At 41.8% G+C, this 20250-nt stretch overlaps 1 protein-coding gene across 4 annotated transcripts in view; it reads right to left on the reverse strand.

Annotated features, from left to right (window-relative positions):
* sema6a (sema domain, transmembrane domain (TM), and cytoplasmic domain, (semaphorin) 6A) overlaps positions 1-20250 on the reverse strand; it is a 104490-nt gene that overhangs the window by 34355 nt on the left and 49885 nt on the right. For 3 of the 4 annotated variants that reach the window (XM_046034372.1, XM_046034370.1, XM_046034371.1), the window contains exons 4-9: positions 12937-12997; positions 11474-11536; positions 10639-10740; positions 4051-4141; positions 2567-2686; positions 1944-2032 (exon numbers count right to left, since the gene is read on the reverse strand). In XM_046034372.1, coding sequence (XP_045890328.1) covers positions 1944-2032; positions 2567-2686; positions 4051-4141; positions 10639-10740; positions 11474-11536; positions 12937-12997 — 526 coding nt within the window. Of the gene's footprint in view, positions 1-1943; positions 2033-2566; positions 2687-3075; positions 3231-4050; positions 4142-10638; positions 10741-11473; positions 11537-12936; positions 12998-20250 lie in introns of those variants that run through there. The other variant, XM_046034373.1, reaches the window with a different exon arrangement.

Raw genomic sequence — 20250 nt, forward strand, 5'->3', positions numbered from 1 at the left:
AATCCTTTAAGCACTCAGACTTTTTTTTTTCATGACAACTGGGCAAACTAACACTTCTGATAAACATCATTTTATATGATCAAACGCTCTGCAATAGCTACTGAATGAATCTGGTGGTGAGATTGTTTTCTCAACTGCTGTTTACAAAGTCAAGAACGAACTCTGAGTGTCAGAGGATAAGAAACTTCTGAATTTGAATCCCAGCAGAACACTAGACCCTGTTATGACAAAGATCTTTGGGCGACACCACAGTGTCTTAATCCAACATTTCATCACTTTATAGCAAATTAAAGACACAGAAGAGTAAAGTGGTGTGTGTGATATGCTGTTAAAGAGTCAGCACCTGGCAACAGAAAATTTTAAGTATACATCTTCAAATAGGAGCCAGCGTTGTAATTACATCTCTGCCGTAAGACCACGCAGTCAGTATTGTAATTAGTTGTTGTCACACTATACTTAACAGCAATAAATCTAACCCTGACCTGGAATTGCAACCTAGAGTAAACAGTGTGAATAGGGGCGAACATGCATTTAAACTAGATCTCTACACACACACACACACACACACACACACAGACAACCACAAATAAACACACCGTCACCCATGCATACATTACAACCAAAAAATGCCTCCACAAAAGCACACACACACAAACTTGTTCACACACTCTGTCGAACACACACAGATACACACATCTACATGGGCCTGTTCACTGTGAGATTATAGAGCAGTGAGATTATAGAAGGTATTAAGCAGAACAGGTGACACTGTCAAGTTGAATGTGGAATTGTGTCAGCTTTACATATAAAAGTTCAGTTTCTCACGTTTCTCCTCGCTACAGATAGCTGAATACTGGCTTATCTGTGTGTTACCTGGGCACAGCCACTAGCCACACACACACACACACACACACACACACACACATAAACAAGATCACTCACAGCAAACAAATACCTCATTCAAGTATTGTTAATTCACTTTTGCAAAGAAATATTTATCCGTTTGCATTTTCCAGATAACAATCAAACAAAAGTACAGCAAACACAAACCTGCCACAGTAGATTTAACAATTTGCCATAAAGCATAAATGACTGATTACATTGTCATGGAAGGCCAATCTACTTTATAATAATGAGGAGACATCATTCGCTAAATGTTAAATTGCTCTCTGCACCATCAGTTCTACCACCACATGCGTAATTATACTGACATTGCTTTCAAAACACCCAGCAGATTGAGAGGCCTGATCTGTATTCATGCTCTGTATAACACATGCCTGTCACTTCTGGCAGCGAATCCATTATGTCTGTGTTTCTCATTACCTCCGCTCTGTTCTCATCGTGTCCCCTCTCTTTCTCACTTTCTCTGGTGTGTTGCCTTTCATTTATTCAGAAAAATACATATTGAGCGATTCATTTGCATAACATATTTTCTTCTACCTGGTATCCAATTAAACTTTCTGAGGGCAGGGTCCAAAACTGAATTGAGGAGATTAATAGAAACTGTTACTTTCTCTATGGTGTAAAACCTGAGGAAAAAGCCTGTTTTGCTGTAAACCTTTCGTCTTCCACTCCATCTCATTTCTCTGAGACATTTGGGTGGAATTCCTCTTGGGAAACATTGAGACGATAGGTCAAATGGGAGCATTACCGGACGGATGCGGACGTGCAATTCAAGCAGTATATTTAGACTTCAAAATGGGATCTCAAGACATCCACAGAATTTTCTTTTTGGATCTATTTTAGGTCTTGCATCCTGCCCACTGTTTATCTGTTACTGAAAAATGCTTGGCCACTTTAAAGCTCCTGAAAGCCTCCTTCCAGTTATGTGATACACCCACATCCTGTTAGTTTCCTCAGGCACTTCCCGATTCTTCTGGTAAATAGGAAGTCACCTCTGATTAGCGTTCAAACAATGGCAGGAGAACAGGGCCTGTGCTTACCTTTCCCATTGTGTTGTACTCCATAGCAATTTCCCGAAAGAAGAAGTAGATGAAGTCTCCATAATCGACTGCCTGGACAAAGTAGGGCTCTGCAGGAGGAAAAAACGAAAAGAAAATATCAGCCAAGGTGACGTTTTGCCGTGGCAAAACAGTTCTGACACCATATTTCACAGTAAACAGCCAGTATATCTGTCATATTATGCAGAAAAGCACCAACTGTGAGCCATGAGTGCCTCAATCTATCATCCATCACATCAGCGAAACAATTTGCATTCAAGGAAAGAGGGATCTCTATATTGAGTTTTGACAGGCTGGACTTCTGGCTTGTTTCTCCCTGGGGCAGAGCAATTTCCTGGCAACATCAACTCTACAAGGGCAGGTTGGCAAAATGTACTGCATCAAACAGAGCGTGTGGCATTAGCATAAGCGCCCCTGCTCTTCATACCTACATTCATACACAGAGGCACAAAGACGCATATACACACAAATCATAAATCACAAATTCACAAATACACAAACACACAGTCAAGCATGCATGTCGAAACCCAAGTTTGTTTTCTAACTTGTCAGTCAGCTTGGTGCTTTTCAACCACAGAGAATTTGTTTGCGTGTCCCACACTCACCTTTCAGCCATTTGGAGTCGTGTTTGACAGTGCGCAGAGTCGGGCTGTCTCCTAGGCTACGATAGATGACCGCATCGATCGCTAGAAAGTCTGTTACAGTGGCCGAGTACAGCTTGCCATCTGGAGTGGGAACACAGAGACGGAAAGGGCAATGAGAAAGAAAGATGGAGAGGGGAGAAGAATGAAGAGAGAAAGACGGCGAGTCATAAACGATGGTGAAGAGAGTAAAGTTGAGTCAAGAGAAAAACACATAAAGCCACTCAGAGATTCCTGCTCTCTGTGGCTGGATACACAAACATGTTTCAGATGGCTCAGACCTGGAAAATGAATGAATCACACAAACCGAAGAGACTCTCTGATGGACAACAAACAGGCTGTACACACACTCAAACATGTTGCACATTTGTAATTGCTCACTCTCTAGCAAACACACTTCAAAAGCACAAACAAACACTGAAGCCCTGCATTCACACACACAAAGTCTTAAAGTCCCACAGTCACATACTTACATGCACGTACATACACACACATGCTTCAAGAACACAATCCACCGCCAGCGTGACCTCAGCCTGCCTTGGCTATAACCACAGTGGAAACTCAAACTACATAATTGAAAGGATAGCAGTCAGAGGAACCCTCTTGATTACTCAGTTCTTCCAGCTCCTTCCAAACAGCTCTGCTACACATTAACCGGTCAAGCTAGGCGTTTACTCTCCTCCTCAGCTTTAAACAGGCAGGGACAGCTCATCAATACCGCCATAAATCGGTTCACAGCAAATAATAACGGGGACTGAATGTATTTAGCAGCCTGCGGATCCGTTGCACCAGAAGAATCGCACCCCGCCAACGGAAAGCTGACTCATTCTAATCCAATGCGTTTGTGAGTTATTTTTGATCTTGTGCGATTTAATAGAACGTGAACGAGAGACAAAGAGGACGTCAAAAAAGTACAATAAAAGCAAAAGAAAGATTATTCCGGGTTTTTTCTGCACTATTGATGCGTTTCCAAAGGGCTCTGAAAAGCAGCGATTTCTTGATGCAGAGCAAATGTGCCCTCGAGTTCGCAGATTTGCTTTAGTGTGTGTAACACACATTGGCTTTCCTTCTTGACATGTTGTCAGTACATTGCCATTAGAATAAACCTCAGGGTATTAAGAACAATATTAAATACAACCGCAACTAATCCCCTCGCTCAAATAGACTCAACTTTCCCATCTAGCTCAAACACATCCCGATGTTTAATAAGTGCAGATAGGAGAAAATTATGATGAATGTTTGCCTCATGGCAGTCAATGAGTTGTAGTAGTATCACACATTCTTAATCTGTTTTCAGCTAACGGAAATTTGTGAAGAATTTCTCTCATGTTAAGCCACAGGAAAGAACTTAAAGATTGAAAATCTCAGTGATGATAAACGGAATCAAGGACTTAAAATACAGATAAATGATTTTTTAATTTGACATGTAGAGAAGCATTTAATCTCACCAGCAAAGAGAGCGACATTGGCGTGCTTGGCGTCATATGGGCAGCGTGCCATCCCACTGATCTCCTCTCCCAGTGCCTCCAGGGTGTCCATCTAGGGTCAGAAATGAGGTGAAAGGTCAGCAGAGGGTCAAGACAATGTAGTGCTGTCAAACTAAACAATAGACTTAAAATACAACTTAGACAGGAAACTGTTGGTTCCCAGCTGGAGGAAAAGATCTAGATGGGGAAAAGGAGAAATGTGCTCAAATGTCAGAACAATGACAATCTGAAGGCACTACTACAAAAATACTGTGTTTAAGTGGAGAAATACGGTGTGAGTCATAATAAAATAGTCCCAAAAGGTTGTGGTACCCAGCCCAGGAGTGTGTCCATCTAACTCTGACCTAAACTACTATCCCATGGATGCCACTCTGGTGTCCTACTGAGAGTTGTCAAAGCAGCATATCTGGGAGTATCTGGGAAACTGTCATGGAGGGAGATTAAAAAAACTGACATTTTCCACAGCAACATGTTCCACAGTATGGGTGGATATGGTTTGCTTCCCTCTGCCATCCTTCATCCTTCAACTGTAGTGGTGTTAAAGAACAGTTTTAACAACCCTCAAGACAGATCTTTAACCCATTTACTGGAGTGCTTTCCCCTGCCCTGATTTCTAAAGTCTGTACATTTGCTGTGAAGAAGAAATAAATGGGCAGAGGAAAAATGGGTGAGCATACTGCCCTGAGCAGGGAACGTGAAAAATTTTTACTAAACCACAGATGTTTTTAAATAGTAAATCATACAGTAGTCATTATTTTATGTTTTGCAGCCTCAACATTGTCTTGTGCTAAGAGCTTTTCCTTGGGCAAGACTTGTTCCCTGATTTGGTCTATTTCAGGAGAGATCCTAGTTTTAATTTCTGCACCTAGGCAATGTAAAAGTTTTCTTTTCTTAGCACTGGCAGTGAATTTTATCCAAACTTGCAGCTAATTTTGTCACTCAGTACTCCCATATCCATGAGCTATTTTGATGCCTTGTGCATTGTTTAGGACGCACTACTGGTCTAGTTTAGGACTTAGTGGGAGGATTTCTGTGAATTGGAATTTAGACAAGCTTTTCTTGTTTTGCGCCCAGTTTAGTTGCAGTACGATTGGCAGTGCATGCCGGATGATCAGATGTGGGTTAAAGGTCAGTGTCATCCCACCACGGGTTGGCTTGTCTTCCCCAGCACGCCTTCAGACACCCTGGCTAAAGACCACTGATACCCACAAACACACACACACACACAAAAGAGAGAAGAGAAGGAGAGCCATACTGCACTGGCCAGAGGCTGAGGTCAGGGAAGATTACTGAACACACTGTTTGTGGACGGAGTTCACAATATACTGTCATTTTTCTTCTCTATCTCTGTTTCTATCTCTCTCATACTGTACTTTCTAGCTCTCTCACTTTCTCTCTTTCTCTTGACAAAGAGGAGTGTAGCTTGCCAAGGATGCAAACTGCTTACGCTGCCCTTTCTGGTCTCTAAACAGGTCATTTTGTTTTCTATTCCTGTCTCAGCGGAAACAGTTATCATCTGCCCACTAAAAAGGTCACACACACTCCGGCGCAATGCTGGAAAAGCCTGCCAGAGAAATTGTTGAGGCTGATTTGGCAGAGAAAATTACAAGTGACCTTTTACGACAAACACAGAACCACCAGCCGCAGTACATTTCTCGATGTTTCATTCCTTCTGTTTCTTCAGAAATTATAGGAGGATAATATATGGAGGCGAGCTAGTTTGAAGATATATATTGTTATTAGACAGGGGAGCCTGTAATTATAGATTAGGCTGAGTTAATCATAAGGGACGTGAGTAGCTGAAGGTCAGGTGCGTCCACTGAATCAGAGTATCTGGATGTACAGCGCGACGGGGTGACTCGGTTAAGCTTGAAACGTCAGCAGCTTCTGTGTCAGCCACTGAACACAAACACTCCCTCCTTCTCTGACACATCACAAATACACACACATCACATATCTCTCACGCCACAGCAGCTACCCCCACCCCTCCATCGCCTCAGTTGATTTCACCGAGGCAATGACCTCCGTCTACTGGGCTTGGCTGGCTGTCACTGATCTATTCCTGCCGTTTGAACAGAGGAAGGCACTCCCAGCCCGCCCGCAGATATACGTATAGCTCCAGTCTCCTGTCAAGTTGGCATGTGCGGAGAAACAACAGCTGAGTGCTCACTTGCTCCTGTTAGCCTTGTCCAAAGCAATATTCGATATTTTAAAAATGGGCAAGAGTAAGCCATAAAACTGCTACACTGAACCACCACATTTTTAAACATTACCATAAAGAAATGTGATGCTTGAACAGCCTGATGGATTTTTTTTGTTTACCTTGTTTACCAGGCAAACCATATTATGCTGTCAACTCCACTAGCTGCAAAAAAACACAATTCAAAGTTAATGGGAAGGGAACAGTAGTGCTGTTACACTTCGTCAGCACTGCCTTAACTACACACTGTTCTGTAGGGATCTACTGTAGCTTAGCAGACAAATGTACAGTAACCTTGGCTCGGGGTGCAGTGTATCTAGATGAATTAATTACTACAACAACTCATTGGTGTTTTCCATAGGCTATATGCTAATTAATTAGACAAACACAATGTAGATCCAAAACATGCCCATCAGGAGTGTTATAATTGGTTCAGCATCGGCTTCAGTAGTGAGGGTGAGGGACACATTCTGCTTCCCTTGTCTCCGTTGTTTTTATGACTCCTTTATAGGCTTTATTTATCATCGCTCAAGGATTTGTGAAATCTTACTGAGGACAAACTTAGGGTAAACTGAGCCACTTATTAACTGTTTGCTTGAAAGTGTTTCCTTGTTTATTTTTTTCTGAGACGTATCCTTATGCAAACCGACTTTCTGTGACAGCGGTTCCAAATTAACTTTGTGGTGTAACTGGTTCATGATTGTGATGTATGATTTTGTCCTAATTGTTGGTGGCAAAAAGGGCAGCCCTTTACAGATTATTCATTATAAAGGAGAAAATTTTTTCTTTTACAGATCTTGAAACCTGGTATGTTAATACATTTTCGGATTGGTGTCCTACAGTTTGCAGCTGAGCTGAGTCCCCACACATTTCTTTGTATGCAATCCATATTTCCACCTGCACAACCTTTTCCATCTATAAGGGTCAGGTGTACAAGTTCACACCTGGGCCAGAAGCGGTTATGTAAACCAAACAAGGACACATCTTCCTGGGAGATTAATAGTTGTGGCCCATTTCTCTGCAACCTGCAACCCTTTCCCTGACCATCTTTTACACCCGAGCAGAGTCCTGGAGTCAACTTCTAAAATTATTGACTATTATGAACAAGGATGGTGAACAAATATTACTCAAATATGACAATAATTTCGTTTGTGTCTTTACTGATGCACATTATTAATTAATTACCTGTAACACTGTATGCTTTTACTATTCTTTGTAATGAACATTATGTCAAACAGCTTCTGGAAAAGCTGTAGTATAGAAAGGCATGAATGGATGCATTTTCACCTTGCTGATTACAATAAATTCCTCTGTGTGCATTAGTGATTTTTAAAATGCAAAGACTTGGCACAGATGAAATTTCCCAGTACTCCTCAGTCCACCATTATCAAGTCGAGGACACATCACCTGGGACCCACTGCCTCCAAGCCTCCCCACTGATTCCCCCCGCTTCGCCCGGCAACATGCAATGGAACTGACTCCACTCATATATCAGCTCAGCTGGATGGGGTGTTTATTATTACAACGCAGCAAGGGAGTGACAGAGGGAGAAAGCAACAGAGGGAGAGATGGCAGAGTGGTGGGAGCAATGGAGAGGGAGAATTGAGGTTGGCAGGATTGGAGGAGAGAGGGAGGAGGACAGGAGGGGGGAGGATGAATAGAAGAAGAGGGAGGGAGTTGGGTGCTCTGAGGTGCCGAAGGAGAGGACTGTGCCATGGCTGCCAAGGTGTGTGTGTGGTTTGTGTTGATGCCACCAACACAAGGTGAAGGGCGGATAACGAGAAGTGAAAATAATGAAGAGAAAAAATTGCTAAGTTTGTAAAATAAAAAAAGACAATCAAAAGAAGAGACAGACTCAGATAAAAATAAAGAGGTAACCAGCAAAGGTGACAGAAGACAGCGTGGGGTGTTGCTGGTTTGGATGGGAGCCCTCTCTGCCCCCTCTGTCTCCCTCTACCTCTGCTCCCCCCATCCCTCCCGCTCACCCTTGCAGCGTTGTTGATTAATGTGGGATGAGGCTGGCCCCGAAACAGAAGCTCTTTTCAGAGCTGTCACACTGGGGAGATGGAGAGGCAAACTGTGGCCAAGGTGGATTTAACCACTAACACACACACACACACACACACACACACACACAGACATACACACACTTTTGACCAAACAGAGTGGATGAACCCAGCACGCCATCAAAGGCCTGGTATCTGCCCAGAGAGTCTGCCAGCCTGCCAGCAGTGCAGTGTGTGTGTGTGTGTGTGTGTGTCTGATGATTTTGTAAAATGTGTGTGTTGTATGTTTGCTTGTTTGCACAGTTGTCAGTATTTCTATGGGTGCATACACACGTCTGTTTTTCCCTACACATGTGCCCAGGCATGTGTATGTGCATTTGCATGTTTGTGAGCAAGTAATCCACATAGGTAATTTTTACATTTTAAATGCTGTCAGTATCTAATTCTTTTGATAGCCTTTCACATTTAGAATATATTTAATATTGTATATTGATTCCATTCAATTATCTCTAAACTAAAATATCTTTTTAGTTCTTTTTTATTCAACTAAAATAATTACAGGGTCAGTGGGAAACAGCAGTTCCAAGTATATTAAACTGACTAAGGGCTAATTGGACATTTGAAACGTGGAAAAAAAAATTTAATAAATAATTGTATTTTATCATATTGTTGTGAACAGGTGTGTTCCTTTTCACACAATTACTAGACATTTTTTTCTTATTCCTTGTTCTTTTTGACATCAGGTTAACATCATCCATCATGGGCAGTATATATATATATATAATGCAGTATACACAGATTTTTTTTTATGTTTGCAAAGTAAATATATATATTGTGTGTGTGTGTGTGTGGCCATTTTACCAAGCCTCACTGTGTTTTACAACACTTCCCATCACTTCCCCTTAACTCTAGACTAGCAGCGATATCGGTGCACTGCTAACAGCTAAGACACAAACCTTGAAACCATAACCGGTGGAGCTATAAAAGCTAACCACGCCTGATAAATGCAGGGAAATAAATTCCACTTTCCCTGCAGGAGGAGTCAGTGAATTGAAAGACATCCACTCTGTGTGCTTAGCATGCTGAACCACAAAGGCAACGGAGCGGAGATGTCTTGTTTCTCTGGTAAACAGATCTAGTGAACCAAAGCAGGTTTTCCCCACAGGCCACCTAGATAACATCTCCATGTGCTGTGACCATTGCTTCACATCCTAACAAACGAAACAATAACACCCTTCAGGACAGGACCTCTGCTGAGTCGTCCTGTCTGTCCTCTGGTCTTTCTTATTGTGTGCCTGTCTGTCTGATTGTTCCTACATCTTTTTTTCTTGCCTGTATGATCTTGAAACCATGTTTCCTGCACTTTTGTTAATTTTGAGCATATTTCAGGTCATAGTATGTGCCTTAAAGTTTGATCAAATTTTGGTAATCACCAGTTAAACTAAACTATTTTCTTCAAGTGTCATGTTTTGCTGTCCTAACGCTTGTTCAGCTCACCTGCTGCAGCTTGCAGAAATAGTTTAAATTGTCTTGTCAATGAGCTAATATGTACTCATTGTAATGGCAATGCTGCTCTCTTTTCACACTAAGGCATCTAAAAACATCCAATTTATGTCACAGAGAAAGGGGGAAAATGGGACATTTTGAGCAGCAGTTTCAAGACAGTCTGTCTGCTTCTTATGTTTTTCTTTATGCCAGCCTGTATGCCTTAAAATCTTTAGTTTTTTTGTACATCTGCTTCCCTGTGTGTCACTCTCTCTTTTTCTCCCCATGTCTATCTTTTCTTGACATCTCTATTTTTATAAATGCAATCTTAATGTCTGCCTGCTCACCTTCTTGACCTGAGGTCATTAAAATGCATCTTCACAAGGTGGTTTTGCTTTTCCTGAAGGAATCTTGAAACTATTCTGGACACGCCCGCATGAATACGGCCAGCAAGGCACCCGTTTACTCTACCGACTCTTAGATTGGACAGGACACTTGCGTTTCAGTGTGTGTGTTTATGCAAGAAGCTAGGTAGTTCGGTTTCTCTGCTTCTAAATCGAGCATGTCAAAGTATACCTGGAGCTAAAGACATAGGAGGAGGGCCTGTTGAGTTGTGAAAGTCATCCATCTATGTCCATTGCTTCATAGCTTAACCCCCCCTACACTCCCACATAGTTGGGACTGCATTAGAAAAATATTCCTGAGCGTGTGTGTGAGTGTGTGACAGAGGAAAAAAAACATTGATAGAAGATATAGATAATAGAAGTATTAAGAGAATGTATGTGCACATTATGTCTGTCACTGAGGTAACAAAAAGGGCAAAGGGAACCAAAGATGTTTTTATGTGTGCATTCCTACCTTGTAGGTTCGACAGGAGGGGTTAAAAGCATTTGTTCCACAAACAAATAAGGTGTCATCATTTTGCTGCAGGAGGACTTTAATGAAATTGTGACACTCATCCTTCAGGGAGCGCAGGCCAGGAGAGAAAGTAAGAGAGAAAGAAGAAGGAAGTCCATGGTGACATTTGTGTCTTTAACAATAAACACTTTTACACTGAACATAGCATCTGGTCTTTAAAACAAGAGGCTCTTTTTTTCTCCTTTTGAAGCACAGCCTTTAATGCTCTACAGTCAAGTGAGAGGCATGCGTAACAACCATCAAGCATATAATCATGAAATGTAGCATTTCTTCATGGTACATTAAGACATATTTACTGCTGATTTTGCGTGTAATGCAGGGTGCATTACATGCAAAATGTCTTTATAGAAATTAAATCATTATTCATTTTACACAGTTTTGCCAAAACTTGAAGTAGATACCATACAAAAAACAATTTTACTGCCATTTAATTCTCACTGATGTGCTCTATAAATTGTGATAGAAGAAGGTTATATGAACTGCAGAGAGTGTGTTATTGCACCTGCAGGGTCTCCTTTGTATGTTAATGTATCTGTGCATGTGTGTGTGTGTGTGTGTGTGTGTGTGTGTGTGTGTGTGTGTGTGTGTGTGTGTGTGTGTGAGAGAGAGAAAGAAATGACATCTGTTACAGCTTGTCTTCCCTGTATAATGCTTGATTCACTTAGTTGTTGTTTTGTTAATTGAGTGACATTTGTTCTATAAATGAAGTTCGGATGTAAGCACAGAGGTTGCAGTGTTTGTGTGTTTGTTGTGGGTGTGTGTTCGTTTTCTCTACCTTATGTTTCCCTTTCATTCTGCAGGTGTCCACGTCTGCCTGTCTGGACTTCCATGTCATTTTCTGGGGAAAAAATATGCAAGTAAAGGCAATAATGAGAGAAGGAGTGGGAGAAAGCAGACAAGATAAACATTCAGGTAGGAGAAAAAAAATAGAAGGCACTATAAAGCTGAATAACCAATCTATACTGTGATCAATAATGATCATCTGAGATGCTCCAGCATTGATTCTCCTAATGAGGCACCTGCTCTGAGGTGAACTTTATTCTAAGTGCTGATTGGAGATCAGTTTACCTCCTTGAACTTCTAATTCTCTGCCAGGGAGAAGGAAATACGATACTGACCGCAGATCAGAACAAAGTCTGTCCAAGGACAGATCCCGCTTCAGAGCTGTGAGCGCATTTCTGTGGATTGATAGGTTGGCCATCCTTGTACATACACACACACACACACGCACACACCACGTCAGTGCTAACCCATACCTACCAGTCAACTACAGACTCACGTACGTATAATCTCTTTTTCATTGTCACACACACTTACCAGTCAATGCTAAGTTATATCTGGTAAACACACACTTAAATACACACACATACAGCACCCTTAGTCCCTCCCCTGTTTGGCCGAGGGTCAGCGCTGATCCGCTTGTTCAGACCATGACGCACCCACTGCTGTTGTACAACATGGTTGGAGCTCAGCCACTGATTAAAGATCCTCAGTCATCAATCAATCTACACGTCTCTCACCAGCCTTTCATCTGCAGCCTGCTCTCATTAAGACCCACTCGCCAGGCTTTGACATTGAAGTGGATGAGGTGGAGGGATGGCAGGTTGTTGTATACACAAAAATGGCCTTGTTTGAATTCTGTTTGCATGCATTATGTAAAGGGCAAGTGATGCCAGCGAGGAGTGGTTGGAATGGAATGGAGAGTGGGTTATTACAGCCGAGGGCCTATGTAAATATGAGATGCTTTCTGAATAATCTGAATATATACAATGGGATCTTTTTCCCTTCTGCATCCATCTTGTCTTTCTCGCTCCTCTGCAATTCATCTTATATTACCTTTGCCTCTTTTTTGTCCTTTCTTCCCTGTCTTTTTCCCACTCATCTTCTTCTATCCACTTCCCCTCCTCCTGCCTCTCCCCCTCCTCCTCCTCCTCACACACTTCCTCCACTGTCCTCTCAGCTTCCGTTTCACAGCCATCAGACCTTCCACTGTCCCACTGATGAGCGTGGATGACGCAGGTGGTTTGCTAGCTGATTGATTGGATAATCTTCTTAACAGGGTCGCACGGCAGACTCACACCAGTGAGCGGGTGAGTAAGACCGCTGGCAGGCACACATATACACCCACGTGCACAGATAAACACACAGCAGCACGCAGAGCTGGGTTATTAGGGTTACGTTGTCAATCACAGCGCGCTGAGAACAACACGTCCTCAAAGAGACAGACGTCTCACTCACCTTACTGAAAAAGATCTCGTCACCATTGGCAGTGTCAGTGTCCACCGTGTATATGTGATCCCTGCGAGCAATGGAGGGAGGGCGAGAGAGAGAGAGAGAGAGAGACAGAGGAAGTGAAAGGAGAGAGATGAGAAGATAAGAGGTTAGACAGCAGCAGACAGTCAGAAATTCAACAAACAATAAACCCATTTTTTTGTCTTTCCTGTGTTATCCCCCTGCAGGCAGCAAACAACGTCAGAAAATGGGGCTTTGTATAAACTTTGTTCAAACTTCAAAAATGACAATAAACAAAAGGAGGCCAGATCTATTTGCTCTGTCAGACAGAAACAGTCAACAAAGGTTTAGAGCGCTGTGGCGCAGGCCCGGGGACAAAAGCCTCTTTGTCCCAGAGAAAGGTCTTGAGGGGGGGTTTGAGGGAGGAGGGGAAGGTTGAGACGGGAGGTGCCAAGTCACTCAGAGCTGTTCAGGTCAATTAAGCCTAGTGTTTGAGCCATAGGAAATCTATACTAACACTCATTATAGCTCAGACAAGAAGACTTGTGTGTGCTGGCCTGGAAATATACAGGCTTCTCCAGTATTACACAGTCCAGCCATAAAGGCCCCAGCAGGGCATATGGAAGACATAAAACCCACAAGGGTTAACTGCATCTCAGACAGGCCGACTGGCTGGTGGACCTGGCATGTAGCTACACCTACTTACCATGGCGAATTAGGGTGCAGACAGGGAGAGGGAGGGTGAAGTGTGTGTGTGTGTGGGGGGGGGGGGGGGGGGGGGGGGGGGGGGGGGGGGGGGGGGGGTAGTAGGTGTACAAGTGGTGTGAGCGGTAGAGACAGAAAGAAAAGGGGATTTTGCTCGTTTGAGGAGAAAACCAAAGGTGACCGTGCCAAACGATGTAACTGCTTTAATTTGTTGGAGATTAGCTGTTGAACGTGTTTTTAATCAAAGTGTATAACAGTGGCATCGTCAGACTCACTGCTTAATTACGTTCCAGCTCCCCAACCTGCGCTCAGCCAGTCGGCCTGCCATGCTCGCTCATTAACTAAATCTAATAAAGTCTTCGGAGGAACAGGCATCTTGAAATGAATCCACTTATATCGCCTTCCTGGGGGCCACCACCATCTCCTCCAGGATAAAACCCAACCTACTGAACATTATGAGCCACGATGCTTAAATTGAATAATTAATCTTTAAAAGCTGTTAAAATTAAGAAAACAGCGCTATTTCTCTGTGGAAGAGGGCATGTTCCTGATGAGGACATGGGTGCATTTTGTGTCACTACTCCTTCTTTCCATGTCTAATTGTAACACATCACCACCCTTCTACAGTACACCATGCTTTATTCACTTAACCAAACATTTTCCACTACCTTCGGGGTGGTGCGCAGTCCATTGATCAGTCACAGGACATCACTATAGCATCAGTACTAACAATATTAAACAACACTATCATCATCAACTTTTGTATTAGTTTACTTCTTTTATGGGCCCAGAACTTTTTTGTGTATTTTGTAAATAGCTTCCTTAATTTTTGATTTAAAAAATCCTCTTCATGAAAATCCACCTAAAATCTGCAATTCACATCAGCTCTGTCCCTCACAGTGGACAACACTAGAGAAAATCAAAGTCAATCTGCTGTCAATCTGACCTTAACACGTACATCGTACATTTATATTTTCAATTGCTCTTGAAGAAATATCCTGTTCCTTGAAATCAGTTGAAATCAAAAACATGTTCATGTAATATTCAGCCATGAAAGGAAAAGAGGAAAGAAGGAAGTCAACTATAGGTCAGCGAGGTGCAGCCTTGCCCTTCCTAGATTCAAGTTCACTTGCTCGAGCAAATGCCAGATGCTGACTGTCACTGTGCACTCTGCCATGACTAGAAATCGAGCATTTCAGGCTAGAAGCGCAAACTCTGCTGCAAAATGTTTTTAATTAAGGGTCTTTGCTAGCACTACTATTGCACTACTCAGGCTAATTGATTTGGATTGAATTTCCAGGGTTCCTGAACAGCCTTTCTGTGTTTCAGTGTTTCTTTCACCTTGTTGCCCGGGTAACAGGATACATATCATGGAGCCGCAGTAAATTTGATTATTAAAATGGCAAATGTAATTTGTCAGATTTTTTTTTAAATCCAGGCCATTAAATTTAACATTTAGATGGAAACATTTAAAGGAAAAAGAAAATGGTGAGTGATAACAGTGATGGATGATATCACTATAATGTTCAGCTATGTCTACTGAAGTTCAGTTGTTCATCTAACTTTAAATTTAAAATTCAAACTTTATATTAAAAAGACAAAACTAAATCAAAAGCTATTAAATCAGAGGATTACTTGGCGGATTTAGTGTAATCCTGTGGGTCCGTATTTTACTGCCTGCAATTTTAAACCAGCTCATGAGTAATCTGTAATTGACTGCTCCATAATTTTCGACAGTAACTTTCCCAGCTATCCTCCCCGACTTGTGCCTCTCTTGTCCTGGTGCTGACAGCGTACTCGTTGGCCGAGGCCTTCCAGCCGCAGGGTTTTTGGTTCCAGCAGAGATTAGAGGGAGCCAAGCGATGAGGCGTCCCTCAAACATCCTGACTAAAGATGGAGAAGGACAATGGAGCGGCTGTGTCTGTGTCAACACCAGCTTTCTAAACACACACATGTGTAAGAAGACGCTCCTTCCAACCCCTCCTTTAACCCCAACAAGCTCACACAAACACACACATGCACCCTTTCCCCTCTTCACCACTGCACCTGAACTCATATTACAACATACTCACTTCCCTCTGGTTTCTGAGTCACATCTATATAGCAAAGGCAGAGTCTTCAAGGACTACACTGGTGGTATTGTATGCTGATGACAATTAACTACAGATCGAATACAGATAAAATTATTGCAGACCATTTTATAAAGCAAAACTGAAGTTTTAAAATTGATTTTCTTCCTTCCAGGCAGCCAGTGGTTTCTGTGTGTTTAATGCGCTTTGAAAATTAACTTGTGGAGAGTTGAAAGCTGTTCGAAATATAAAATCCATCGAAGCGAACATTTCATCACCTTTATTTCGTGGAAAATGTACATTAATGTCCTGAGGTATGATCTGACATGTCACATTCTTAAGCAAAAATCTTTGCATTCACAAACAATTTTGATTATTGTTATTATAAAACAGATAAAAGCAGCAGATCCTCATACTGAAGAAGCTGCAACCAGAGAACACTAAAAGAAATACCTCAAACAATTAATCAGTTATTAAAATAGTTGTTGATTATTTTTTCTACCAATAAAAAAATATCGATTAATTGACTAAAGCAGCTCTACAGGAAACAAAAGGACTAGTGCTGGGCAACGATTAAAATTTTTAATCGCATAGTTATGCGCAAAATTGAATAATGAATTCTAAAGTAGTGTATTGCGCACTTTTAACTTCTTCTGCTACACAAAAGTGCAATAACATATGGTTTGCAAACACAAATAAGGTTGTTTTTACCAGCAGAATTCCCTTTACACAGTAGCACTAAATAAATCTCAACTTAAACTTTAATGTAATCAAAAATATTAAATATATAAAATATTAAACCACAGCTATTTGCCACTGCCAGGGCATTACCTTTTATCTAGCTTGTTAAAACAAGTTAGAGTCCACAGCCACAATCATAACATCATAACATGCACCTTCTGAGCAACAGGTTGATAAATCTGTTTTCTTGTGTTTTTTCTGAACAGGTAGGAAACATTTTTCTTTTATCAGGGAGCAGCATAAACACTCAATGTTAAAGTGAGGTGAAGTGGTCACCAAACTAGATGAAGGCCTATCAGGTAAAGTTATGTAACATTAGTCTATAATTTTAACTTTAACCATTTAACCGTTTACTCGAGGAGCACTTGTCTCTTGTCATCCAGCGTAGGCTGCCGAATCCTCCCTCCACTGCTTGTTTGGGTGGGTGACTTGCAGGCTGATCCCACCTCTCCTGTGACCCATGGTTTGACTGTATGTGTATTCAGAGCCAGTGAGCAACGGACTTTCAAAATAAAAATAATAAAACTGCATTAACGTGTGATAAAATAATTGTCAGCTTTAATTAATTAAGGCGTAAACACGATAATAGAGCGTTAAAGTGCCCAGCCCAAAAAAGGACATAAACAATAACCACACATACTGTAGAAAAGTTAAATGTGAAATTAGTTTCTTGCCTTATAAATATTGCTGGTAAACTGTCCATTGAATGTTAAAGGTTGGCTCACCAACAGGAAGTTTATATATAACAGAAACACACAAAGTGTGTTCCTACAAAGTACACTTCCAACTTAGTGGGTAGAGATATCAGCATTTCATTGTTTTTAAATATTTTCTGTTATGAGTCTAAAACTGGGTCAGATTTTAAGATTGTTCTTGCCCACTGAGTATAGATCAAACTTAACAACTGTTCTGAGTAAAGGCTGCTGTTGTGTTAGCAGTGATACTAACCTTATTTTCTTAACAGCCTGTTTCCATTCAAAAAAGCAGTGCAGTGTGAATAAAGAAATAAGTGTTCTATTGTTTCTTGTTTCCTAGAATCCATTCACATTATAAATATACACATTTACATTTCACTTCTAAAATTATTTATGAGAATGGCAAATGTTTAATTTGTGTACAATGTGAACTAATCCAGGCATTTCAGGTCAAATCCTTCACGTAAGGTTTTGTGATAAAGAGCAGAACAAGATGAGTTGCCACAGTTAGTCTTTAACCACTCACACCACATGTTTCAGACTGAGTCCAACAAAATTATTAGGAATTGTCAGAAAGCTTACGTCTCTTGAGTCCATTCAAACATCATAATGAGTGTATACCAGGGTTTTTTAAAGCCTGACACTGTGCCCATCACTGTGGGCATTGGGCAACAACTTAAGCCCCATTTTTATAGCCTATATTCATTTATATTGTGGCAAATTGGAACCATTAAAACTATGCCAAATTAGCTATTAGCAGTTCCTGTTTGCAATTTATCCATGGATGTTCAACTATCACTGGATTACTCTGATACCGAAGAAAACATATTATAAGGCAAGTTCTGGATTTATAGGGAGTGTCTTTTTCTTTGATTTATAGGCAGATTTTGTAGACTTTAATTTGCAATGCACATAACGAAACCTCTCTCTGGTTCATGTCAGTCTCAGACTGAAATTTACATATAGAATGTATCTGGTGTGACCAGGCCTTTACTTGGATACTGTTAATGGTTTATGAAGACGTTTTGCTGCATGTCGTTGTCTTTCCCATAATTTTCTCACTCTCGACTGTAAACCATGGGTCAACTATAAGGGGCTGTGCTGTTAGTGACAAAATTTGAAACACGGTGAGATTGTGGAGAAACGAAATAACACAAGCCTTTGACAATCAGCAAGGGCAGAACATTAGCTGTCAATGTGAATCACTTGGCGTGAGCTGCGTATTTCCCGAAATTCAGCGACAAAAATGTGTGAGTAGGAAGGAAGGTATGCAAATATCCTTTTAGACACAAATAGGGAGGCACTGAAAAAGGATGGGTACAGACAGCGAAATAGCTGAATGACCAAGGCAAGACAGTAGACCGACTGAGCGCGGGCAAGAGTGTGAGATTGAGTGCAATAGAGTGACATGTCCGTCGGACATGTAGCCATGCAGCCATGCGTGGCCATGAGAACACAGGGGCTTTGTGTGGAAGAATGTCGTTTTCATAACAGCGCATTTCTTCTGGGGTGACGGCAGGCCAGCTTGGTCCATCTGCTGGGCCTTTGTCAAACTATCTTGCACTCCGGTAGCAGAAAAGAGAGGAACACGATTAGCATGCACCCCGCACCTTTTGCCACCACCCTTCTTTCTGCAAACTAAATGCCTGCACGTCCACCCTACTCTCCCCCTCCCACGCTTTCTCTCTCATCACTCTCTTCACCCATATTCCTCTCTCTCCATAACTGAATCATGGGTGGTAGAGGAGGGTCCATTGTACATTGTTTTGGCTTTCGCTGGTTCAAATCCTCTTCACAAAGTGGATGGGAGGGGAGCGGTGGAGCCAGCAGGCACCTTTGGGCTGAGAAGGGAGTTATTGAGGTTCTGAATGAGCTAAGGGCATCGAGAGGCCCTCGGTGATGTGGTGGCATGAAATACAACAAGCCAGAGTTCACTCCCCCCCCCCACAAGCTGAGGCAGGTTGTTCATTTCGAAGGTTATAGTTCTCATTATGGTTTTCTAAATTCTCTCCACATTTCCTTTTGTCACGGTGTGCATGTGAGTGTATGTGTGTTTTTGTGTGTGGCTGGGTCAGTGGGGTGAGGGGCACGTTTTGATCACGCATACTTTCACGCAATTAGGCAGGCATGCACAGTAACTGCATAAAAGATTTGATTTTCTTTACATTTATTGATTAAACGTCATCCAGTAGTCTCAAAATATTTTCCACATCTCATCTCAATAATATTTTAACATTTGGTGAAGGGATGTTACACCATGTCTAGTAGTAGTAGTATATCCAAATATTTCTATTGCTCATTAAGATTAGATTGTCTGTTGCGTCACTGCTTATTTTGCTCTGCATTAATATTCGGCTATCAGCTAAAACTAGCCAGTAGTTCAGAGACAACATATAATATAGCATCACAGCAGCAACCTGTAACTTCAGTTCCTGCTGTTATAATAACTTGACACTAATTTGAGAGCATTAATTACTTTTTCCAGCCTCTGTATATTTCTGCTGGATGACTTGCAAAAAATGTTAAAATCTTAGAAGAAAGAAAGTAGGCCTATATTGCATATTTTCAGTTAGGTTTTAAATGGAAACTTGTTCCAACTTTTAATTCAGGTGATTATGACTACTGGAGCTGCAAGCTTTGTTTCAGAGTGCGGACGTGGCTGGATGTCGCTGGTGTTGCGAGGAGAGGGAGAGGAGGCAACCGTGTAATCCCAGTCATTAGTGGGTTTTAACAGGATTTGGTGCAGCTACAATAATGGAGACTCTAGTGGCCTCCACTGCGAGACCCAAAGAGACCTGACAGGGAAGAACAGCGGCCACAGAGGCACGACTGTTCGAGAGGACTCAACTGAGAGACGATAATCGGGATTTTTGAGTGTGTATGTGTGTGTCTTTTTCGGTGTGAGGCAACCACAAATTTTGGTCTCTCCACTTTCACACTGATCTCTCTCTCTCTCTCTCTCTCTCTCTCTCTCTCTCTCTCTCTCCCTCTCTCCCCCCAACACACACTCACACACACATTCTCTCTCTGGTTCCCATGATTCCCAGCTTCATAGAGGGAAGTAAACAGAGTGTGGTTGGTGTTACCAGGGTGAAGGCTGACTGAGGTCC

Source organism: Micropterus dolomieu, linkage group LG21, assembly GCF_021292245.1.
Source record: "Micropterus dolomieu isolate WLL.071019.BEF.003 ecotype Adirondacks linkage group LG21, ASM2129224v1, whole genome shotgun sequence".
Taxonomy (NCBI): Eukaryota; Metazoa; Chordata; class Actinopteri; order Centrarchiformes; family Centrarchidae; genus Micropterus; species Micropterus dolomieu.